This window comes from Chiloscyllium plagiosum, unplaced genomic scaffold (assembly GCF_037043375.1).
Source record: "Chiloscyllium plagiosum isolate Xiang-an unplaced genomic scaffold, Cpla_swu_hap1 HiC_scaffold_34, whole genome shotgun sequence".
Classification (NCBI taxonomy): domain Eukaryota; kingdom Metazoa; phylum Chordata; class Chondrichthyes; order Orectolobiformes; family Hemiscylliidae; genus Chiloscyllium; species Chiloscyllium plagiosum.
In genome coordinates this window covers 49,811,523-49,834,442 of record NW_028270172.1, presented here as the reverse complement: position 1 = coordinate 49,834,442, position 22,920 = coordinate 49,811,523, and the positions used below count along the sequence as shown (strand labels likewise).

The window sequence follows — 22,920 nt, the reverse complement described above, 5'->3', positions numbered from 1 at the left end:
TGTTCAGCAACAATCCCCACGACCTTACCATTAAACGTAAAAGTCCTGCTCTGATTTGCTTTTCCAAAGTGCAGCACCTCGCATTTATCTAAATCACACGTAGGTCACAACAGGTAAGAACAGCAGATTTCCTTCCCTGTAGGACATCAGTGAACTAGAGCAGTTTTTCAAAAAGTGTGGGGCTGGAAATGTACAGCAGGTTAGGCAGCATCCAAGGAATGGGAAAATCGATGTTTCGGGCACAAGCTCTTCAACTTTTCGACTCTGACTCTCCAGTGTCTGCAGTCCCCATTTCTTTCTCCCAGCTGAGTTTTTGACCCTGCGACAATCGACTCATCATTAGACACTTAAATCCAGATTTTATTTATGGATTGTACCATCTGTCGTGGTGGGTGTTTGAACTGGGGTCCCCGCCACAGACTGGATGAACAATCCAGCGATAATACCACTCAGGCCATTGCCCTTCCGCAAATGTTTCTCTGATGTTCCCACTCCATGCCGACCGTAATCCCAAACTAAACCAGTCCCACCTCTCTGCTCCTGGCTCATATCCCTACAAACCTTTCCTGTTCATGCACTTATTCAAATGTCTTTTAAACATTGTAATTGTAACCACATCCGCCACTCCCTTGGGAAGTTCATTCCACACGCGAACCACTCTGTAAAAAGAAATTGCCCCTCATGTCTTTTTTAAATCTCTCTCCTCTCACCTTAAACATATGCCCCTAGTCTAGAATCCCCCCACCCTAGAGAAAAGACACTTGCCATTCACGCTATCTATACCCCTCATGATTTTATAAACCTCTATATGGTCATCTCTAAACCTTCTATGCTTCAGTGAAAAATGTCCCAGCCTTTCTTTATAACTCAAACCCTCCCGTCCCGGCAACATCCTTGTAAATGTGGTGCCACGCTGGTTCAGTGGTTAGCACTGCTTCACAACGCCAGGGACCCAGGGCAACTGTCTGTGTGGAGTCTGCACATTCTCCCAGTGTCTCTGTGGGTTTCCTCTGGGTGCTCCAGCTTCCTCCCACAATCCAAAGATGTGCAGGTTAGGTTGGATTGGCCATGCTAAATTGCCTGTAGTATTCAGGGGTGTGTAGGTTAGGTGCATTAGTCAGCGGAAAATGTAGAGTAATAGGGTAGGGCAATGGCGTCTGGGTGGGTTATTCTTTAGAGGGTTGGTGTGGACTTGTTGGGGCAAATGGCCTGTTTCCACATCGTTGGGATTCTAGGATTCTTTTAAATGTTGTAATTGTACTTGCATCCACCACTTCCTCAGGAAGTTCATTCCTCACGTGAACCACTCAGTGTAAAAAAAATTGCCCCCTTTGAATTCCCCACCCTCAGGAAAAGACACCTGCCACTCATCTTATCTGTACCCCTTATGATTTTATAAACCTCTATCAGGTCACCCCTCAATCTCCTATGCTCCAGAGAAAGAAAACACACGAGCCTGTCCTTGTAACTCAAACCCTCTGTTCCTGGCAACAACCTGATAAATCTCTTCTGAACCATGTCCAGCTTAATAATATCATTCCTATAACAGGACAGCCAGGACTGCACACAGTACTCCAGAAGAAGCCTCACAGACGTCCTGGACAATCTCAACATGACTTCCCAACTCCTATACTCAAAGGTCTGAGCAATGAAGGCAACCGTGCTAAATGCCTTAACCACACGGTCTACATGTGACACAAACTTCAAAGGATTATGTACCGGATCTCCCAAGTCTCTCTGTTCTACAATCTAGGGCCCTACCATTAACTGTACAAGTGCTATCGTTGTTTGTTTTATCAAAATGCAATACCCAACATTTATGCAAAATAACTCCATCTGCCATTCCTCAGCTCACTGACCCAATTGACCAAGATCACTTTGTGATCTTAGATAACCTTCTTCACTGTTCAATATACCCACCAATCTTGGTGTCATCTGCAAACATACTAACCACACCTTCCATATTCTCATCCAAATTGTTCAAAGAAATGACAGATAACAGTGGACTCAGCACTGATCTCTTCATTTCAGATTTCCAGCATCCTTGCCCCGTCTTTTGGGAAGTTCCCGTTGAGTCAGGTTTCCCCATGCCCTCAGTGTGTCCCTGATCTCTACGCTATGGTGAAATATTTCCCCGTCCCCATCTCATCACCACCCCACCCCTCCTCCCACCTGATTCCCTCTCCAATCCATGCCCCTGCAGCCAGGGATGGGGATTTGTCCTCGCTGTCTCCACCAGCTCTCTCCCTGATCTCCTCGATTATACCTCCTGTAACCTTCTCTGCCCCTGGGGCGGATAAAAATCCTGGTTTCTCCATGTGGTCCGACCTCCCTCCCCCTCCCCATTCCAGGTGACCGTTCCCCTTCTCCTGGATCATCCCAGAATGTGATGTCAACTTCTGGGAGACAGAGGTTCACCTGCCTCTCGTCCTCCATACAGGGCTCCAAACAGTTCTTCCAGGTGAGACAGAGGTTCCCCTGCCTCTCCTCCAACCTAGTGTACTGCATCAGGTGCTCCTGATGTGACCGCCTCCACATCAGGGAGATCGAACATAAATTTAGGGGATGGTTCACGGAGCATCTCAGCTGGGTCTGCAGGGGCTGACCTCCCAGATACTGCCCATTTTAATTCCCCTTCCCATTCCTTTCCGCCATGACCATCGTCCATTGTCAAAACAAACCACAGCGCCTATTGGAGGAACAACACCTCATCTTCCATCTGGGCAGCCTACAGCCCAGGGCTCAACATTGGATTAAAGCAATTCACGGGCTGTGTATGTATAAAATGAAATGAAACGTGAAAACAGTTTTCATCCACTCAAAGCAGTTCACACACTAGCTAATGAACATAAAAATGAATGCTTATATTTTTACCTCAACATTCAAAGCAACAAATTTTACAATAATAAAACTAATTGCATTTTTTAAAAGTGGCTTTAACAAAGTAACAGACCCCAGGACACTGCATAGCAGTGATATTAAATAAACTACAAACGGAGCAATTCACACTTCACACCTGCTGTGATTTTACCCACTTTGCCATTCTGTCTATGTCGCTTTGAAGCCCAAGGCTATCTCATCACGAACTCTAATATTGTGATGGCAAAGATATTATTATAAATTGTGTGCAATTTTTAACTAATCTGATATTGAACTGATATTTTCTGGTCAAGTGCAATAAATTTAAAAGCTATGAAAGAAGACACATTCCAAATTTCATCTACAAGCTTAACAATTCAGTTCTCAACACTTATTTCTTATAACTAATAGAAATAGTAACAAACTCAGAAGTAACCAAAGGCAGCATTAATGCAAATCATTCAGTAATCTGAGAACACCTATCACCATCCTCCATTGCTAGAAAAATGGTGGAAACCTTGGGTACATAGTTTAAAGGGAGTGTCCGCTGATATTCTGCTGAGGTAAGGCAGTTACATAGAACATAGAACAGTACAGCACAGGAGCAGGCCCTTCAGTCCACCATGTCTGTGACAATCTTGATGCCATTCTGAACTAATCCCATCTGCCTGCATAAGATCCATATTCATCCACACATTGCTTGTTCATGTGTCTGTCTAAATGCCTCTTAAACTTTTGACTCTGCTTCTACCACCACCCCTGGCAGCATGTTCCTGGCACCTACCACCCTCTGTGTAGAAAACTTGCCTCACACATCTCCTTTAAACCTTTTCCCTCTGACCTTAAATCTATGCCCCCTGGTACTTGACAATTCCACGCTGGGAAAAAGACTGCAGCTACCTCCCTATCCATGCCTCTCATGATTATAGATGTTTCTGTCAGGTTTCCTCTCAGCCTCCAACACTCCAGCAAAAATAATCCAGGTTTGTCCAACCTCTCCTAACAGCTAATGCATTTCAATCCAGGCAACATCCTGGTAAATCATTTTTACACTCTCCTCAAAACTTACATATCCTTCCTGTACTGTGGTGACCAGAATTGCACACAACATTCCAAAGTGGTCTATCTAAAGCCTTATACAACTGAAACATAACTTGCCATCGTTTACACTCAATGCCCCAACCAATGATGGCAAGCAAGCTGTATACTTTCTTGACTATTTTATCTCTTTGTGTTGACACTTTCAGGGAGCTTTGGACTTGCACTTCAAGGTCTTACTGTATATCAATATTCCTGCCATTTAATGTAGATTGGAAAAGCCGTCAATAAAACTCTTGGTGTCACTCTCTTCTCAGTGAATGGCTGATACTCACATCACATTGTTTGCAGTTCCACCTCCACCAATGAATATTCATTCATTATTCTGAGTCAGTGGCATCAATTTTATCATTCTGAAGATGTCTTGTAGGCAAAGGCAAGATGTAGAAGTATGTTTTTGGTGCTCAATACACAGCCCAGGAAAATATAACTTGGAATGTACTAGCTAATTTTTTAGTAAATCAAGTAGTTAGAGAGGAGTCAAGAGAACAGCCTTCAGCAAGGTAGGTCCATTGATTCCCCAGGGAATTCTGGGGGAGATGTTGAGTTCTTGATGGCCCACAAGGAAACAAACAAAGAAGATAGGACAGCAGAGGAACAGGCCCTTTGTTCTACCAAGATTGCACCAGTGCTTAATATCTTTCTAAACTAAAAGCCTTTCACCTCTACGTAATCTGTATGCCTCTATTCCCTCCCAGTTCATGTACCTGTCAAGATAACTCTTAAATGTTGATATTACATCCACCTTGACCATTTCCTCTGGCAGCACATTCCAGGCATCTGTGTAAAAAAGTTGCCTCTCATCTCCTTTAAACTTATCCCCTTTTACCATTACCCTATGACCCCTAGTAAGTGATATTTCTAACCTGGGACAAAGACTTTGACTATCCATTCTATTCATGCCTCATAATTTTATAAACTTCTATCAGGTCACCCCTCCTCCTTCAATGTTCAATGAAAACATGCCAACTTTGACCAATCTCTCCACATAGCTAATACCCTCCAAACCAGGCAGCATCCTGGTAAACTATTTCTGTACCCTCACCAAAGCTTCCATATCCTTTTGGTAGAGTGATGACCAAAACTGTTCACAATATTTTAAATGTGGCCTAACTAAAGTTCTAAACAGTTGCAACATGTCTTTTTAATTTTTATACTCTATGCCCCAATCAATGACGGTTAGCATGCCATACACCTTCTTGCCACCTTATCACTTGTGTTGCCACTTCAGTGAACAGTGGACCTGTACACCTAGATCTCTCTGTATGTTAATGCCATTTACTATATAATTCCCTCCTGAAACGCATTACCTCACATTTGTCCAGAGCAAACTCCATCTACCATTTCTCAGCTCACGTCTCCAGCCTATTTATAGACATCATGGAGATGTACAGTATGGAAACAAACTCTTTGATCCAACCCGTCCATGCCAACCAGATATGCTAACCTAATCTACTCCCACTTGCCAGCACTTGGCCCATTTCCTTCCAAACCCTTCCTATTCATATACCCATCCAGATGCCTTTCAAATGTTGCAATTGTACCAGCCTCCACCACTTCCTCTGGCAGCTCATTCCATACACGCACCACCCTCAGTGTGAAAAAGATCCCTCTTAGGTCCCTTTTATATCTTTCCCCTCTCACCATAAACTTATGCTGTCTAGTTCTGGGCTCCTCCACCCCAGGGAAACGACTTATCCATGCCCCTCATGATTTTATAAACCTCTATAAGGTCACCCCTCAGCCCCCACACTCCAGAGAAAACAGTCCCAGCCTGTTCAACCTCTCCCTATAGCTCCAGCCCTCCAACCCTGGCAACACTTGCTGTAAACTCTGGCAATCGTCATCACTATGTGGAGATCCCCCAATCTTTGTGTCATCTGCAAACTTACTAATTAGGCCATCTATATTCTCCTCTGAATTATTTAAATGTATAAAACAAACAATGGAGGTCCTAAAACTGATCCCTGCAGAATATCACTGGTCACAGACCTCCTGATAGAAAAGCACCCTTCTACCACAACTCTCTATCTTCTAATTTAGTTCTGTATCCATCTTACCAGCTAACCATGGATCCCATGTGACTTCACTTTTTGTATAAGCCTGCCATGAGATACTTTGTCAAAGGAGAAAGTGAGGTCTGCAGATGCTGGAGATCAGAGCTGAAAATGTGTTGCTGGAACAGCGCAGCAGGTCAGGCAGCATCCAGGGAACAGGAGAATCGACGTTTCGGGCATAAGCCCTTCTTCAGGAATGGCTTCCTGAAGAAGGGCTTCTGCCCGAAACGTCGATTCTCGTGTTCCCTGGATGCTGCCTGACCTGCTGCGCTGTTCCAGCAACACATTTTCATACTTTGTCAAAGGCCTTGCTGAGGTCCATGTAGACAACATCCTCATCAATTATGTTTCTCATTTCATCAAATATCTCAAACAAGTTTGTGAGACAAAGCCCATCACTAGTAAGTCCATTTTTTCTGAATATAAGTAAATCATATTCCTAAGAACCTTCTCCAATAATTTCCCTATCACTGATGCAAGGCTCACCGGCCTCTAATTTCCTGGATTATCCCCATTGCTCTTCTTAAACAAAGGAATAACACGAGCTATTCTCCAAGCCTCTGGGGCCTCTCCGATAACTAAAGAATGTATAAAGATTTTGCACAAGGCCCCAGCAATTTCTTCACCTGCCTCCCTCAGCATTCTGGGATAGAAACCATCAGAGCTGAAAAATGTGTTGCTGGAAAAGCGCAGCAGGTCAGGCAGCATCCAAGGAACAGGAGAATCGACGTTTCGGGCATAAGCCCTTCTTCAGGAATGAGGAGGGTAAGGAGAAAGTGAGGACTGCAGATGCTGGAGATAAGGGCTTATGCCCGAAGTGTCGATTCTCCTGCTCCTTGGATGCTGCCTGACCTGCTGCGCTTTTCCAGCAACACATTTTTCAGCTCTGATCTCCAGCATCTGCAGTCCTCACTTTCTCCTAGAAACCATCAGATCCTGGGGACTTTCCTCCCTGAATGCTTTTCAAAACCACCCAATATCACCTCCTTTCTGACAACTGACATGCCCTAGAATATCTCCATACACATCCCAAGTCTCACCATCCACCATGCCCTCCTCCTTTATGAGTCCCTTGGTATCCTCTTGCTGCTTACAAATGTATAAAAAGCCTTGGGATTTTTTTAAACCTGTTTGTCAAAGATGGCCCTTTTTAGGCCTCCTATGCCATTGTTTGAATTTGTTCCTGCTACCTTTGTATTCTTCAAGGGTTGCGTCTGGTCAGTTTCTTAAAACTTACATATGTCTCCTTCTTCTTTTTGACTAAGATCTCAATTTCTCTCAACATTTCTTGTCATCCTTATCCTTCATTTTCACAAAAGCATGCGAGGTCTGAACTCTAATAAACTGGCCTTGAACAGACTTTCAAATGTCAAATGTGCATTTATCCATTCCCCAGTTTCTGACTAAATAGTTAGATTACCCAGGATCCTTGGGTGAAAGTACTTAACAGGTGGGGGGAAGCTAAGATGGGGGATGAGGAAAAAAATGGCTGTAAGAGCTGCTCCTTTTTTGAGGTATTTTCAATATGGGAACTGACTTCCTCAAATTCTCAGAGCAGTAATTACTGTTTTTCAACTGTTGAATTGTTTTGGTACTTTGGGGGAGAAAAGATCAAAACAATGGCACTTTTAAAAACAGGAAGGGAGACAAAGGTAGTGCTAAAATGGGAAGTGATTCAAGTGGAAAAGTAAACCTGCACAGCTGTCTGACCCAGTAATAACCTGCACAGGTAACTGCCTTTGCTGTTTAGTTTCAAGCATCTCTGGATATCAGAATCATTCTAAGACAATAAACAATCAGAGAAATTCACAGCGGACCTTGGAGAAACCTGTGTGGGAGAGCTCACAGTAGGAAAGCAGTTAAGTGGCTAGTTTTAAAGTGTAACCTTACATTTTTTTTTGTAAATCTACAATAATGAGTAGAATGGGTTCTTTTTTGATTTTATGCTTTTATTGAGATCTGTCTCAATTAAACTTTAAAAATATAAAAAAAAGGTACTAAGCTAGCCTGGAGCACTGTTTTTAGAGCAGTAAGAGTGTGCTATTGTCTGGGTTTCAGATTGTTGAGGTGTAAAGATGGCCTTTAGTAGAGTGATGTGCTATTCATGTTCAATGTGGGAGATTAGGGAGAGTCTGCAGGCAGTGTGTTTGGTTGCGAATCCAATTGGATCGCATAGAGTGGGAATTAGAGACAATGAGGAATTTACAGGAGCTGGGGATGTGATGGATGGTAGTTGCAAGGAGGGAGATAAACCAAAAATGCAGTCAGGTAGATGAGTGATCTCCAGGAAAGGGAAGCAAGTAGTGCAGGAGTCTCTTGTGGCTATACCCATATCAAAAAGAATGCTGTTTTGGAAATTGTAAGGGTGATTGATTCTCAGGGAAATGTAACACTGATAGCCAGGTTTCCGATACCAAGACTGACTCTAACGTAATAAAGGGTATGCCAGGTTCCAAGCAATCGATTGTGATAGGGGACTCTCTAGTCAGAGGCACAGGCAGATGTTTCTGCAATCAACAGTGAGACATCGGAATGGTGGGTTGCCTCCCTGGACCCAGGATCAAGGACATAGACAATCATAGAGATGTACAGTCCCAGCCTAATCTAGTCCCACTAGCCAGCACTTGGCCCATATCTCTCTAATCTCGGAAAGAATGCAGAATATTGTCAAAGGGGACAGGGACCAGGGAACAGAAGGAGGTCATTGTACACATTGGACCTAATGACACTGGAAGAGAAAAGGACAAAATTCTGAGGATAGAATATAGAAAGTTAGGCAGGAATTTAAAAAGTAGGTCCTCGCAGGTAGTAATAACATGATTACTCCCTGTGCCACAAGCTAATGAAGGTAGGAATAGGAGGATAGAGTAGATGGATGCGTGGCTGAGGAGCTGGTGTAAGGGAGAAAGATTCACATTTTTGGATCATTGGAATCTCTTCTGGGGTAGAAGTGACCGTATAAGGAGGACGGATTGCACCTGAATTGGAAGGAGACTAATATACTGGCAGGGAGATTTGCAAGAGCTGCCCTGGAGGATTAAACGAGTGGAGAGGCATAGGAGGGGAAGCAGGATATAGTAAGAAAAGAGATCGGTCTGAAACAGTCAGGCAGGAACAAAGCTGACAAAGAGGTAGGACTGATAAATTAAACTGCATTTATTTCAATGCAAGAGGCTGAACAGGTAAGGCAGATGAACTTAGGGCATGGTTAAGAACATGGGACTGGGATATCATAGCAATTACAGAGACATGGCTCAGGGATGGATAGGACTGGTAGCCAAATGGGTAAAAACAAGGACTGCAGATGCTGGAAACCAGAGTCTAGATTAGAGTGGTGCTGGAAAAGCCCAGCAGGTCAGGCAGCATCCGAGGAGCAGGAAAATCGATGTTTCGGGCAAAAGCCCTTCATCACGAATAGAGAAATGTTCCAGGGTATAGGAGGATAGAAAGCGGGGGCAATAAAGGATTGCCTTTGGATTTTGGATTAGTGATAACTTTGCGGCTGAACATAGGAAGTATATTTGTGAGAATACGTCCAGGGATGCTATTCAGATGTAACTGAGAAGAAAGAAAAGGATGATTACCTTACTGGCATTGTACTATAGACCCCCCAACAGTCACTGGGAAATTGAGAAACAAATTTGTAAGGAGATCTCAGTTTTCTATAAGAGTAATAGGGTGGTTTTGGTAGGGGATTTGAACTTTCCAGACATAGACTGGGACTATCATAGTGTTATGGAGTGGAATTTGTTAAGTGGGTACAGGAAAATTTTCTGATTCAGTATGTGGATGTACCTAATAGAGAAGGTGTAAAACTTGACCTACTCTTAGAAAATAAGGTAGGGCAGGTGACTGAGGTTTCAGTGGAGAAACACTTTGGGGCCAGTGACCATAATTCTATTAATTTGAAAACAATGATGGAAAAGGATAGACCAGATCTAAAATTTAAAGTTTAAATTGGAGGAAGGCCAATTTTGATGGTATTAGGCAAGAACTTTCAAAAGTTAATGGAGGGTGGATGTTTGCAGGTAAAGGGACAGCTAGAAAATGGGAAGCCTTCAAAAAATAAGGTAACGAGAGTCCAGTGACAAAATATTCCTGTTAGGGTGAAAGGAAAGGCCGGTAGGTGTAGAGAATACTGGATGACTAGAGAATTTGAGGTTTTGGTTCAGAAAAAGAAGGAAGCATGTGTCAGGTATAGACAGCAGAGATCGAGTGAATTCCTAGAAGAGTATAAAGGCAGTAAGAGTATACTTAAGAGGGAAATCAGGAGGTCAAAAAGGGGGCATGAGATAGTGTTGGCAAATCAGGTTAAAGAGAATCCAAAGGGATTCTACAAGTACATTAAGGACAAAAGGGAAACTTGAGAGAGAATACGGCCCCTTGAAGATTATCACGGCCAGCTATGTGTGGGACCGCAGGAGATGGGGGAGATACTAAACAAGTATTTTGCATCAGTGTTTACTGCGGGAAAGGACATAGAAGATAGAAATTGTGGGAAAATAAATAGCAACATCTTGAAAAATGTCAATTTACAGAGGTGGTGGTGCTGGATGGCTTAAAACGTATAAAGGTGGATAAATTCCTGGGACCTGTGGGAAGCTAGGGAAATGATTACTGGGCCCCTTGATGAGATATTTGTACCATCAATAGCCACAGGTGAGGTGCCAGAAGACTGGAGGTTGGCTAACGTGATACTACTATTTAATAAAAGTGGTAAGGACAAGCCAGGGAACTATAGACCGGTGAGCCTGACATCGGTGGTGGATAAGTTGGAGGGAATCCGAGGGCCAGAATTTGCATGTATTTGGAAAGGCAAGGCCTGATTATAGATATAGATTTGTGCATGGAAAATGATGTCTCATGAACTTAATTGAGTTTTTCGAAGTAACAAAGAGGATTGATGAGGGCACATGGAATACAGGGAGAACTACCCATTTGGATACAGAACTGGCTTGAAGTTGGCAGACAGAGGGTGGTAGTAGAAGGTTGCTTTTATGACTGGAATAGACAGGCAGGGTCTGGAAGAACACAGCAAGCCTGGCAGCATTAGCAGGTGGAAAAGTCGACATTTTGGGTGTAACCCTTCTTCAGGACTTATGACTGGAGGCTTGTGATCAGCAGTGTGCCACAAGGATCACTGCTGGATCCACTGCTTTTCGTCACATATGTAAATGATTTGGATGTGAACATAGGAGATATAGTAAGTTTAGTTTAGCTACACTTTGGAAAGGCAAATCAGGCCAGGACTTATACACTTAATGCTATGTTCCTGGGAGTATTGTTGAACAAAGAGACCTTAGAGTGTAGGTTCATAGCTCCTTGAAAGTGGAGTTGTAGATAGACAGGATAGAATCATAGAATCCCTACAGTGTGGAAACAGGCCCTTCGGCCCCACAAGTCGATACCAACCCTCCGAAGAGTAACCCACCCAGACCCATTCCCCTAGCTTATATTTACCCCTGAATGATGCACCTAAGTTACACATCCCTGAACATTATGGGCATTTTTTCGCATGGCCAATCCAGCTAACCTGTACAACTTTGGATTGTGGAAGGAAACTGGAGCACTTGGCAGAAACCCAAATAGACGCAGGGAGAACATGCAAACCCCACACAGGTAGTTGCCTAAGGCTGGAATCAAACCAGTGAAGAAGGTGTTTAGTATGCTTGCCTTTATTGGTCAGAGCATTGAGTATAGTAGTTAGGGCGTCATGTTGTGGCTGTACAGGACATTGGTTAGACCATTATTGAAACACTGCATGCAATTCTGGTCTCCCTGCTATAGGAATGATGTTGTGAAAAGATTTACAAGGATGTTACCAGGATTGGAGGGTTTGAGGGAGAGGCTGAATAGACTTGGGCTACTTTCCCTGGAGCGTCGGAGGCTGAGGGGTGACCTTATAGAGGTTTATAAAATCATGAGGGATATGGATAGCGTAAATAGAAAACATCTTTTCCCTGGGGTGGGGTAGTTCACTGTTTTAAGGTGAGAAGGGAAAGATTTAAAAGGGAACTTTGGGGCAACTTTTTCATGCAGAGTGTAGTGCATGTATAGAATGAACTGCCAGAGGAAGTGGTAAAGGCTGATACGATTGCAACATTTAAAAGGCACCTGGATGGGTATATGAATAGGAAGGGTTTAGAGGGATATGGCCAAATGCTGGCAAATGGGACTTGATTTATTTAGGATATCTGGTCGACATGGACAAGTTGGACTGAAGGGTCTGTTCCATTTGTACATCTCTAACTCTGTGACTCTATAACTACTCTTATCACCATTAAAAATAATGTAAAAACCTTATAGAATTATGATCCCTGATCCCAAAATGCTCCCCACTCAATCATCTGGCCAATACCAAGTCTTGTGTGGATGCTTCCCTAGTTGGACTAGTGTCATACTATTTCAAAAAAAGTCATTCTGGACACATCGATCAAATTCTCCCGTGACACTATAGACTTCAGACCTTTAAATAACTGTTCATGGATTGAAAGAATCAATGCAGATAAACTGTTACACGTGGAAAGAAACAGCAATAAATCTGTCTGGAGTAAACTATTAAGGGACAAGGACAAACTTATACAGAAATTGAAAACAATTAGCCATGACTGGGAAATAGACTGAAGGCTACGAGAACAAAACTGATCTGACAGCTGCTTGATAATTGATTACACATGCCACAAGGATAATTGATGGCCCAGAAGAATTTAAGGAGTTAACTGCAGGAAAGCTGTCTTTTCAAACAATCAATGAGAAAGGTAACAAGGAACAGATAAGAATGCAAGCTACAGATGTTTCAGACATGACAATAATTTGGATAAAAGAATCTAAAGAATCATAGACCAGAAGGATGAAAAATCTGTATAAGAATCCAGCACCAGGACCCTTCATTGGCAAGACTTCAATGAGTAACAATACACAAGGATCAAACCCTAGACACTTCCAGACAGATACTGTTGCTTGGAATCATAGTTAAATTCAACAACTCATCAAGATGAGTTGTGAGGCTTAACCTGCTTTTTTTTGGGGGGTGGTGGGTCTTATACTGGTTGCTAAGTGTAATAAAGTTTAAATCATTGTTTCAGCACTTGATTGTTCATGAGATTTCTTAATAAGTAGCTGAGTTAAAGATAACTTGCGGTAATGTAACCACAACATCTCTATCCAAACTCATGAACCTAAGGGAGTCCTCATCAATACTGGTAAAGTTAAAATCAAGCACGACAACAACCATGTTGTTTTTACGTTTTTCCATAATCTATGGACATAATTGTTCCTCAATCAACCTTTGGCTATTGGAAGTCCTGCGGTACATCCCAAAGTGACTGCACCCTTCCGATTCCTGAGCTCTATCCAAATGGCCTCACTGGATGAGTCCTCCAAGGTGACCTCTCCGAGTACAATTGTGACATTCTCTCTTATTAGTAACGTAACTCCTCTACTTCTTTTATATCCCTCCCTATCTTGCCTGAAACATTTAAATCCCGGAATGTTAACTTGTCAATCTTGTCCCTTGAGGTAAAAACAATGACTGCAGATGCTGGTCCTCGGATGCTGCCTGAATTGCTGTGCTCTTCCAGCACCACTGATCCAGAATCTTGTCCCTCACTCAACCTATCAAACCAAACAATAAATTATTTACTTTTTGGCTCATTTTCCTGTCACAAATCTGCCTACCCCAGGTTGCAATGACAAGGAAGCCACAATAGCTTCCCTGAGTAGCCTCAAGTTTAAATTGTAGTTGGATGCTAATGGCCTAATCAGAGAAGGATTTGCATACTTAAGAAATGACGCCAGAGTCCAATGGCTGGTGCATCACTCACCTGAAAAGAGCAAAACAAAAATATGATGCAAAAAGCAGTGACTTCTGAGTGTGTGTAAATCACTGCAGTTACTTTAACGCCCATTCACCTGGATTCCACTGGGCAGGCAGCATTAAAATCTGCCCTCGTTATAATACGTTCATACCTGTCTCATCAGTATCTTGATCCTCAAATGGAGCAACTGCCACTCCCATTTCCATACATTTCTTGCTATGAGCTTTAGACTTCATGTGCTTGGTCAAGTTTCCTTTGAAAACAAACAAAATACCATTAGAGTAGCTTTTATGGGAATCCATATTGACTTCATTAGCTCAATGAAGCTAAATCTCTTAGTGATTCATTCAAGCAATTATGTAAACTGAGCTACTTCATTTCAATGTCCATTTAATCAATAATTCAACAGCAAAGACCAGTATGAAACCAAGAATGAAAAGCCCGACATGAGCACTATTGGAATCATCAAAAAGGAACATCCTTACTAGATAAATCATCAGTTTCACTTTTGTTACAAAATCAAGGTCAGGGACCATATTCAGTGCCGGCCTCCAATGAGATTACAAGCCAAGCCCAGTCAGCAAATGGGCCACCAAACCTTGATTTTAAAAATATCGAAGAGGAGGAAGGTAAGCAAAGCCATCAGCTTTAGATCCTGTGTGAAATGGTTTAGAACATAAAATTGCAATAAATTTTCATTCTATAAAGTGGTGGTAGCCAGGTTCCGTATAATTCTGGCTTTGGAATATAGCTTCACATTGCTCTAACACTTTTTTTGGGGGCAACGTTTTCCTTCAATAACTGCACTTCCACACAAGTAATCTTTGGTAAGAGGGTAAAACAAACAAGTAGCAATAACCAGTTCTGATAAATTCATGCTTGAGTTCAATCATTGCTGGTCAGCTGAAAAATGCAAAACAGGTCAACAGTTGTCAACATTCATTGTTCATGGTAACATGTATAGAAAGGCCATTCTGATGTGGGATTGGGAGGTGGAGGAGGAAAACAAGGAAGCGGTACCCTGAAGTGAAGAGTGAACTGGGAAAAAAAACAATTAAAAAGGCATCATTCTTAGTTCAGTCTTGCCTGAGCAGAAAGCTAGTGAGTTAAAATCTAATCTAGGTCTTTCGCACAAAGTCTAGCGTGACCTTTCTGTAATGCTGAGGAAGTGCTGAATTATTGAAGCTGTTGTTCTTTTAGTTGCGAATGTTAAACTGAAGCTCTTTCTGCCATGTCAACAGGCCACAAGACATCGCATTAGACTATTTGAAAAATAACATGGAAGGGGGCCATAATCATTTTAAATTGCTTCACTGGATGTAAACAAGGTGGTAGTGACCCCAAAGTAGCAGATATAGAAATTACTGTTCCATTCCCTCTCCCTATTTAGCTAACACAATCCTGAAAGAGGCCTGTTGTTGAATAACTGAGGCATACCTATTTGGCAGATTCCTTTTTATGCAAAAACTAGGGTTTTATGGTGTATATATAATCAATTGCCATTTTGGGAGCAGCATGAGAACGGGTTTTAGGCAACAAATGTAGCCTTGCTAACATCCCCACAAATTAAATGCAGGTTGCAGACATTTTTTGAGAAGACTTGTAGCTCAGGTTGAGGTTCTGGATGTAGGTTTGCTCACTGAGCTGGAAGGTTCATTTCCAGACGTTTTGTCACTCTACTAGGTAACATTTTCAATGGGCCTCCAGGCGAACCACTGTTCATGATTCCTGCTTTCTATTTATATGTTTGGGTTTCTTTGGGTTGGTGGTATCACTTCCTGTGGGGATGTCATTTCCTGTTCTTCTTCTCAGGGGGTGGTAGATGGGGTCTAACTCGATGCGTTTGTCGATAGGTTGTAGACTTTCTAGTCCCTCTCTCACTGCACACCCCAGGTCATCTCCTCTGCACAGAAGCTCTTCAGCCACATTCTGAAGCAGACTCGTTGCCACAGCCATATCTCCTTTCTCAGCACCTGCCTACGGAACCGACTGATCCCCCATGGACTCCAGATTTATCTTCCGACTGGGAACCCTCCAACCGCAGGGGATGAACTTGGACTTCACCAGTTTCTTCATCCCCCCTCCCCCCACCTTGTCTCAGCCGGATCCCTCCAGCCCGGCACCGCCTTCCTGACCTGCAGTCTTCTTCTTGACCTCTCCGCCTCCATCCTACTCTGACCTATCACCCTCACCTTGACTTCTTTCCACCTATCACATTTCCAACTCCCCTCCTCCAAGTCCCTCCTCCCTACCTTTTATCTTCTCCTGCTGAACACTCTCTGCTCATTCCTGAAGAAGGGCCTGTGCCCGAAACGTCGAATCTCCTGTTCCCTGGATGCTGCCTGACCTGCTGTGCTGTTCCAGCAATAAAGTTTCAACTTTGATCTCCAGCATCTGCAGACCTCACTTTCTCCTCGAAGATTTCAACCTACTGCGAATCCTCTTACAAGGATGCCTTCCTTGAAGAAGCTCTCTGCCTCTCTCTACAAAGATTTCAGTGAGTCCCTCTCTCACTGCACACCCCAGGTCATCTCCTCTGCACAGAAGCTCTTCAGCCACATTCTGAAGCAGACTCGTTACCACAGCCATATCTCCTTTCTCAGCACCTGCCTACGGAACCGACTGATCCCCCATGGACTCCAGATTTATCTTCCGACTGGGAACCCTCCAACCGCAGGGGATGAACTTGGACTTCACCAGTTTCTTCATCCCCCCTCCCCCCACCTTGTCTCAGCCGGATCCCTCCAGCCCGGCACCGCCTTCCTGACCTGCAGTCTTCTTCTTGACCTCTCCGCCTCCATCCTACTCCGACCTATCACCCTCACCTTGACCTCTTTCCACCTATCACATTTCCAACTCCCCTCCTCCAAGTCCCTCCTCCCTACCTTTTATCTTCTCCTGCTGAACACTCTCTGCTCATTCCTGAAGAAGGGCCTGTGCCCGAAACGTCGAATCTCCTGTTCCCTGGATGCTGCCTGACCTGCTGTGCTGTTCCAGCAATAAAGTTTCAACTTTGATCTCCAGCATCTGCAGACCTCACTTTCTCCCTGTAGACTTTCTAATCCAAGAGTCCATTCTCAAATCTTAAAATATTTTGTCTTACTCTTAAAATTAAATGTTGTGGATTGAGGAATGAAAAAGAAATAGAGAGAAGAAAATATCAGGACATTTACACATATTGGATATTTTGTATTCTCTATCTTTGGAGCTGTGACTTAATGACACTAAGAGAAGGCCCCCCCCCCCCCACCCCCCCAACAATTTCAGCCATCTGTAGAAAGGATGTTGCATAAAGCATGCAAATAGATTTGAAGTATTATTATAAACAGAGATGATTTAGGAGACAAAGTAAGCATCTAAAGCCACTGTATACAGCATCATCAATTTACCTTTTGTTTTGAAGGAGAAGTTGCAATAATTGCAGTGATAAGGTCGGAGGTCAGTATGGGTACGAATGTGCTTTCTCAGCATACTTGGCTTCTTGCAACGTATTCCACATTCCTCACAAATGTACTTTCCCCTTCCTCTGCCCCGAACATACACATATTCTTCGTTTGATTTATATCTTTAAAAATAAAGAATACAATTGGATTATAATTTGCCACTACTTTTGTCTTTCAAGTTTCCAAAATATTTGTATGCATACCAGTGGAGATGAAGACTGAAATGGAATGAATACATCACATTCACAAATAAACTTGAGGGTAAATTTATCCCCCACCCTCAGCAGGAATTAGTAAAAAGCATGAAAACACATCATAATCCACCAAAAACATGAGAAGTTTTAGTTTAAATATCCCAGCTATAGGGTGTCTAAATCACCCACTCTGAAGAAGCTAATTAGTAACACAAAATTTAAGTGAGCCTCCATTCCTCATATTTTCGAAGCTGGTTGCATCAAACATCAATCTCTCCTTTCCTGTGACTGGCCGATGCCCTTCAACTATTAGATGTGACTCCATGATTGAGCTGCACTTGCTGAACAATCCTGCGTGTACTAAAAACAATTTAAGATGATGAGTTGAACTCATAACATGGCTCATTTATGTTTGTTTAAAACAACATACATTGTTACATTTTTTTATTCATTCATGGGATTTGGGTATCATTGGCTCGGGCAGCATATCTTGTCTGTCCTTAAATGCAGAAGGCGGTGGTGGTGTATTCTTGAACTGATGGACCCGTTGGAGTATAAAAATACCATCAATGCTGTTAGGAAGTCAGTGTCAGGATTTTCAGCCAATGAGAACGAAGGAATGTCAATACAGTTCCAGGTCAGGACAGTGTGGCCTGAAGGGGAACTTACTGGCGATGGTGTCTGCACTCATTTGTTGCCTTTGTCCTTTCAAATGGATTGGGTCACAGGTTTAAAAGATACTACCAAAGAAGCCTCGATGAGTTGTTGTTAAGCAGAAGCACTATGGTTCAAGATTTTCTTGAATTACCTGGGAGCCTATGATTCTCTGCTGCTTTACCCATGGTAGCACATTGGTGAATCAATCTGCACCCTTTTTTCCTGTTGTAGAAATTGTTGCAATTGTTTGAAATTTGACATTTGTGTGATTATTCTAATGAATGCAAGGCTAAAAGTTTCAACAACATGCCTCTTTTTTCACTAATTTTATCTCATTGCACTCTAGTTGCTTCCCATATTTTCTGATTCTGAATCTCAGTTCTAACATTTTGCTAACAATGACAGATCAGGTGAAACACATAAGCAAAATTCTGTAACACAGTTATGGCAGCAGAGTGCTATCAACTAAAAGGAAATTCACAGACAAATAAGCAAATCCTAGAAGAATCCTCATGCTTTCATCATATGCTCAATTTAGATGATAGCTAAAAACAGCCACTTAGTACTACACAATTTGAGCACTGCAGAAAACAACAGTTGAGTTGAAGCTTTTCATATTCCACTTTTCAGGGCAATTCAGAAGAATGCCAATTTAAGGGGAAAACTAACAATTTGAACTAAGATGAGCGGAGAATGCTAATTGATTAGCAAGCAGCCTCTGATTGGTGGAGGCATTGCCATTGAAGATAAATCAGCTCACCAACTTTAACTGAAAATAGGTGACAGTCATTTGCCAGTTCATTTCTCAGGGCAATGATTTGACCAGTCAGAGTCAACCTACCTGGTTTAAACTTTAAATAAAGCCTGGCACCAAACACTGGTCTATTTTCCGTGGCAATGCCTGTCCTAATCAGGGTCTACAAGCTGACATTTTCAGTATTCTCCTCTCATATAGTAGAAATATTGGTTTTCCCTTTAAATTGCCCTTCTTGTGAATTGTCCTAAAGAATGCAAGACAAAAAACTTTGGTAAAGTGAGTCTTTGTTTAACAGTACTCTCAAGTACAATTAAGAAAGAACCCCACAGCCTGACCATCATCTATAAAGCACATCTTAGTATATGAAAGAATACTCCCCCACTTGCCTAGTTGAATGAACTCCAACGATACTCAACAAGCTTGATAACAATCAGGAAAAAGCAGCCCACTTGAGGGGCACTATATCTACAAATGCCCATTCCTTGCATCATTGACAATCAGTAGCAGCAATGTGTACTATCTTTGTGATGCACTATAGAAATTCACCAAGGCTTTTTAGACAGCACCTTTCAGTCTTGTGACCACTGCCATCCAGAAGGATACATGGGAAAACTGTCACCTGCAAATTGCTCCCTCAGCCAATCAACATCCTGACTTGGAAATGTACCACTGTTCCTTCAGTGTTACTGCATCAATTTCTTGGAATTCCCTCCTTAACAGAATTGTGGGTATGCCTACACCAAGTGGACTGCAGCAGTTCAAGAAGGCAGCTTACCTCCATCTTCTCAAGGACAACTAGGAATGGACAATGTAGGTTTAACTAGTGAAGCCCACATCCCATGAATGAATTGAAAAGTAAATGCAAGTTACTTTACCATTCTACAAATCCTTTTTAAAAAAATTGGTTTAAAGAAAAAGGTTTTAAGTATAAACTTGCCCCCCATCGAAGATCCTGATTCGCCTTGGTTCAATTGCAGCATGCTCTTTATCGGGATCACTAACTTCTTGATTTTCACACTCGTCCTTACTCTTAGGTTCACTGATTGCAGCTGTTTGATTGCTCAATGCCTATCCAAAACACACAAATAGTTTATGTAATAATAGCTCCAGAAGGTAAGTGCATGCTCTAGATAAAAACAATAATATGAGTTTTAAATTGAATAATTACCAAATTACGGTTGATTTTTATATTAGCTCATGGCAAATGGAACTTAACCCTGAAGAGTGTGAGGTGATGCATGTTGAGTTGATTAACAAGGCAAGGGAGCACACATTGAATAGTAGAATTTTAGGAAGTACAGATGATCAGAGGCACCTTGGCGTGCATGCCCATAGATCCTTGAAGGCGTCAGGAGGTAGGTAAATGGATAAGATAGACTCCTGCCTTTGTTAGTTGGGACACTGAATACAAGAGCAAGGAGCTCATGATGGCTCTATGTATAACATTAGTTAGGCCACAGCTTAAGTACTGTGTGCAGTTCTGGTTGCCATACTATAGAAAGGATGTGATTGCACTCAGTGCATGAGAGATTGAACCAGTATGTTGCATGGGCTGGAGTGATTCAGCTCTGAACAGTCCAGATAATCTGGGGTTATTTTCCCTGGAGCAAGGAAAGCTGAGGGAGGAATCGAATGAAGTGTACAACATTCTGAGGGGTTTAGACCAGGTAAATAGGACAAAATATTTCCTCAGTACAGCAGTCAATAACCAGGGAGCACAGTTTTAACGTACGGAGCAGGAGGTTTACAGGGAATTTGAGGGTAATCTTTTTCCATCCAGAGGCTCATGGGTATCTGGAATTCATTAGGCAAAAGTGCGGACTGCAGATACTGGAAACCAGAGTTTAGATCAGAGTGGTGCTGGAAAAGCACAGGTCAGGCAGCATCCGAGGAGCAGGAAAATCGACGTTTTGGGCAAAACCCTTCATCAGGGATACAAGCAGGAAGCCTCCAGGGTGGAGAGATAAATGAGGGGGGGTTGGGGCTGGGGAGAAGGTAGCAAAGAGTACAATAGGTGAATGGGGGTGGGGATGGAGGTGATAGGTCAGAGGGGAGGGTGGAGCAGATAGGTGGGCAGGGAGTTTGGCAGGTAGGACAGATCATGAGGACAGTGCTGAGCTGGAAGGTTGGAACTGAGGTAAGGTGGGGGAATTCATTGTCTAATAGGGTGGTAAAGGCAAAAAGCATGAAAACAAAGAAATATTTATATGAACGCTCGTAACACAGTAGCATTACCAGCAAATGCTGGAAAATAGGATTAGAATAGATGGAGGTTTGATGACTTGCATGGACACAATGGTCCAAAAGGGCCTTTCACTGCGCTGTAAAACTCTATGACTAAGTTCCTCCACATTTCACCTACAAGGTTAGATCAGTTGCCAGATGATGGTGACACCTGATGAGAAAAGTTTCATTGTCAACTACTGATAACTTAATAATACGTTAGTGAATACAAGCAGTTCTAGATAACAGGCTTTACATAAAGCCATGCAGTTAGATATTCTCTCTCAGGGTTTTAGTTCATTTATTCTGCTTACGGGAATGGTGACAAGCCTCGAGCTAAACATTTAATTGCCACCAATTTTATAAAGATAAGTAGTTTAATACATCTTCAATACTTTATTGTAAACCTCTAAAGAACAAAGCCAAAAGTAAATTCCAATTTTACACTTCTCTTAAGGAAATGCTATTGAGGAAAAACTGCAATAGAAGTAAAACTAGGTAAGAAATTAAGATAGGAGAAATATGCCTTTTTTGCAGCACCACATTGTACTGAGCTTTAACTCAGCATAGCATGATACTTGCCTGGAATTTTATAGGGCGAGCAAAATGAAAATAGTAGCTGAAAGCTAACTTTCATATTAGGAACACAAGATTGAAGCAATCCATAGTAGATTACTAAAAAGGAAAATAACCTCGACATAGATAATGTACTGGAAAAAGCAGTTTTTATAGAACTAGCAGCCAAGGAAACGCAGCAGCTAATTTCAGCCTCAGAATACACAAAATGACCACTGACAGACAAGCTCAAACGCAAACTCAAAATTGTCATTGGTGTGGAAAAACAGGCTATGCAGCAGCAAATTGATGGTATAGGAAGCTGTACACAGAAACTGTGCCAAAAAGGGCATATAAATGGCTGTGTTTGAGGAAGAAACATGAACAATATAAAGCAAAGTACAGAAACCGAATATTTGGAAAAAAATCTACTAGGTACAAAAAGGGCACAAAGAAAACCCTAGACTCAATTCCAAAGAGGAGCTGTTATTAGACCATTTCTGGTGATACTAAGTGATGCTGGTCACTCTCTACCTGAATGGAAAACTGCTGAGAATGGAAATCGACAGCAGAGTGGCAGCTTCATTGATACCTGAAAGTATCAGAAGTAGCAGAATCACACTGCGCTGCAACCCTCAAAAATTGTACTAAGAACATTCACAGGCAAAGTTGAGTCTTTAGGGTTTGTATCAATGTGATTGTACAGTTATATGGTCAGTAAGAAGATTTGTCCCCACAGGTTATCAAAGAAAATTTTCCAGCTTTATTGGGAAGAACATGGCTGGAGAAAATCAAACTCAGCATATCAGATTCTGAGACTGATCAGAAATTCTAAAGGAACATGCCATTATTTTCAGTGGGGATCAGGGAAGCATGAAAAGATCTCTGCCAAACTGAAAAGCAAGAATGAGAATCAAGCAAAACATTGCAAGGCTAAATCAGTGCCCTATGTAATCAGACCAAAGATCGAGACAGAATTAGAAAGGCTGGTTAAGATGAGAATCCTTGATCCTCTACAACATCAATTGTGCTACATCTATTGTACCAGTAGTGAAGAAAGATGGATCAGAATGATCTGCAGTGATTTTAAGGTTGCTTTTAATCCGGTATAGTAAACTGAGCAGCATCCTTTGCATTTAGTTAATAACCTATTTGCTGGACTATCTGGAGATCAGCTTTTCAGTAAAATTAGTCAAGCCTATCTTCAGATGCTGAGTCACAGAAGTACCTGACAATTGTAACAAACTATTTAAATACAAC

The 22,920-nt window shown here is 42.2% G+C and overlaps 1 protein-coding gene across 3 annotated transcripts in view; it reads right to left on the bottom strand.

Moving 5' to 3' along the window:
- hivep1 (HIVEP zinc finger 1) overlaps positions 1–22,920 on the bottom strand; it is a 210,800-nt gene that overhangs the window by 54,304 nt on the left and 133,576 nt on the right. For all 3 annotated transcript variants that reach the window (XM_043719023.2, XM_043719026.2, XM_043719027.2), the window contains 3 exons: positions 19,820–19,950; positions 17,221–17,396; positions 13,983–14,084 (listed from right to left, as the gene is read on the bottom strand). In XM_043719023.2, the coding sequence (XP_043574958.2) occupies positions 13,983–14,084; positions 17,221–17,396; positions 19,820–19,950 (409 nt within the window). The remainder of the gene's footprint in view (positions 1–13,982; positions 14,085–17,220; positions 17,397–19,819; positions 19,951–22,920) is intronic.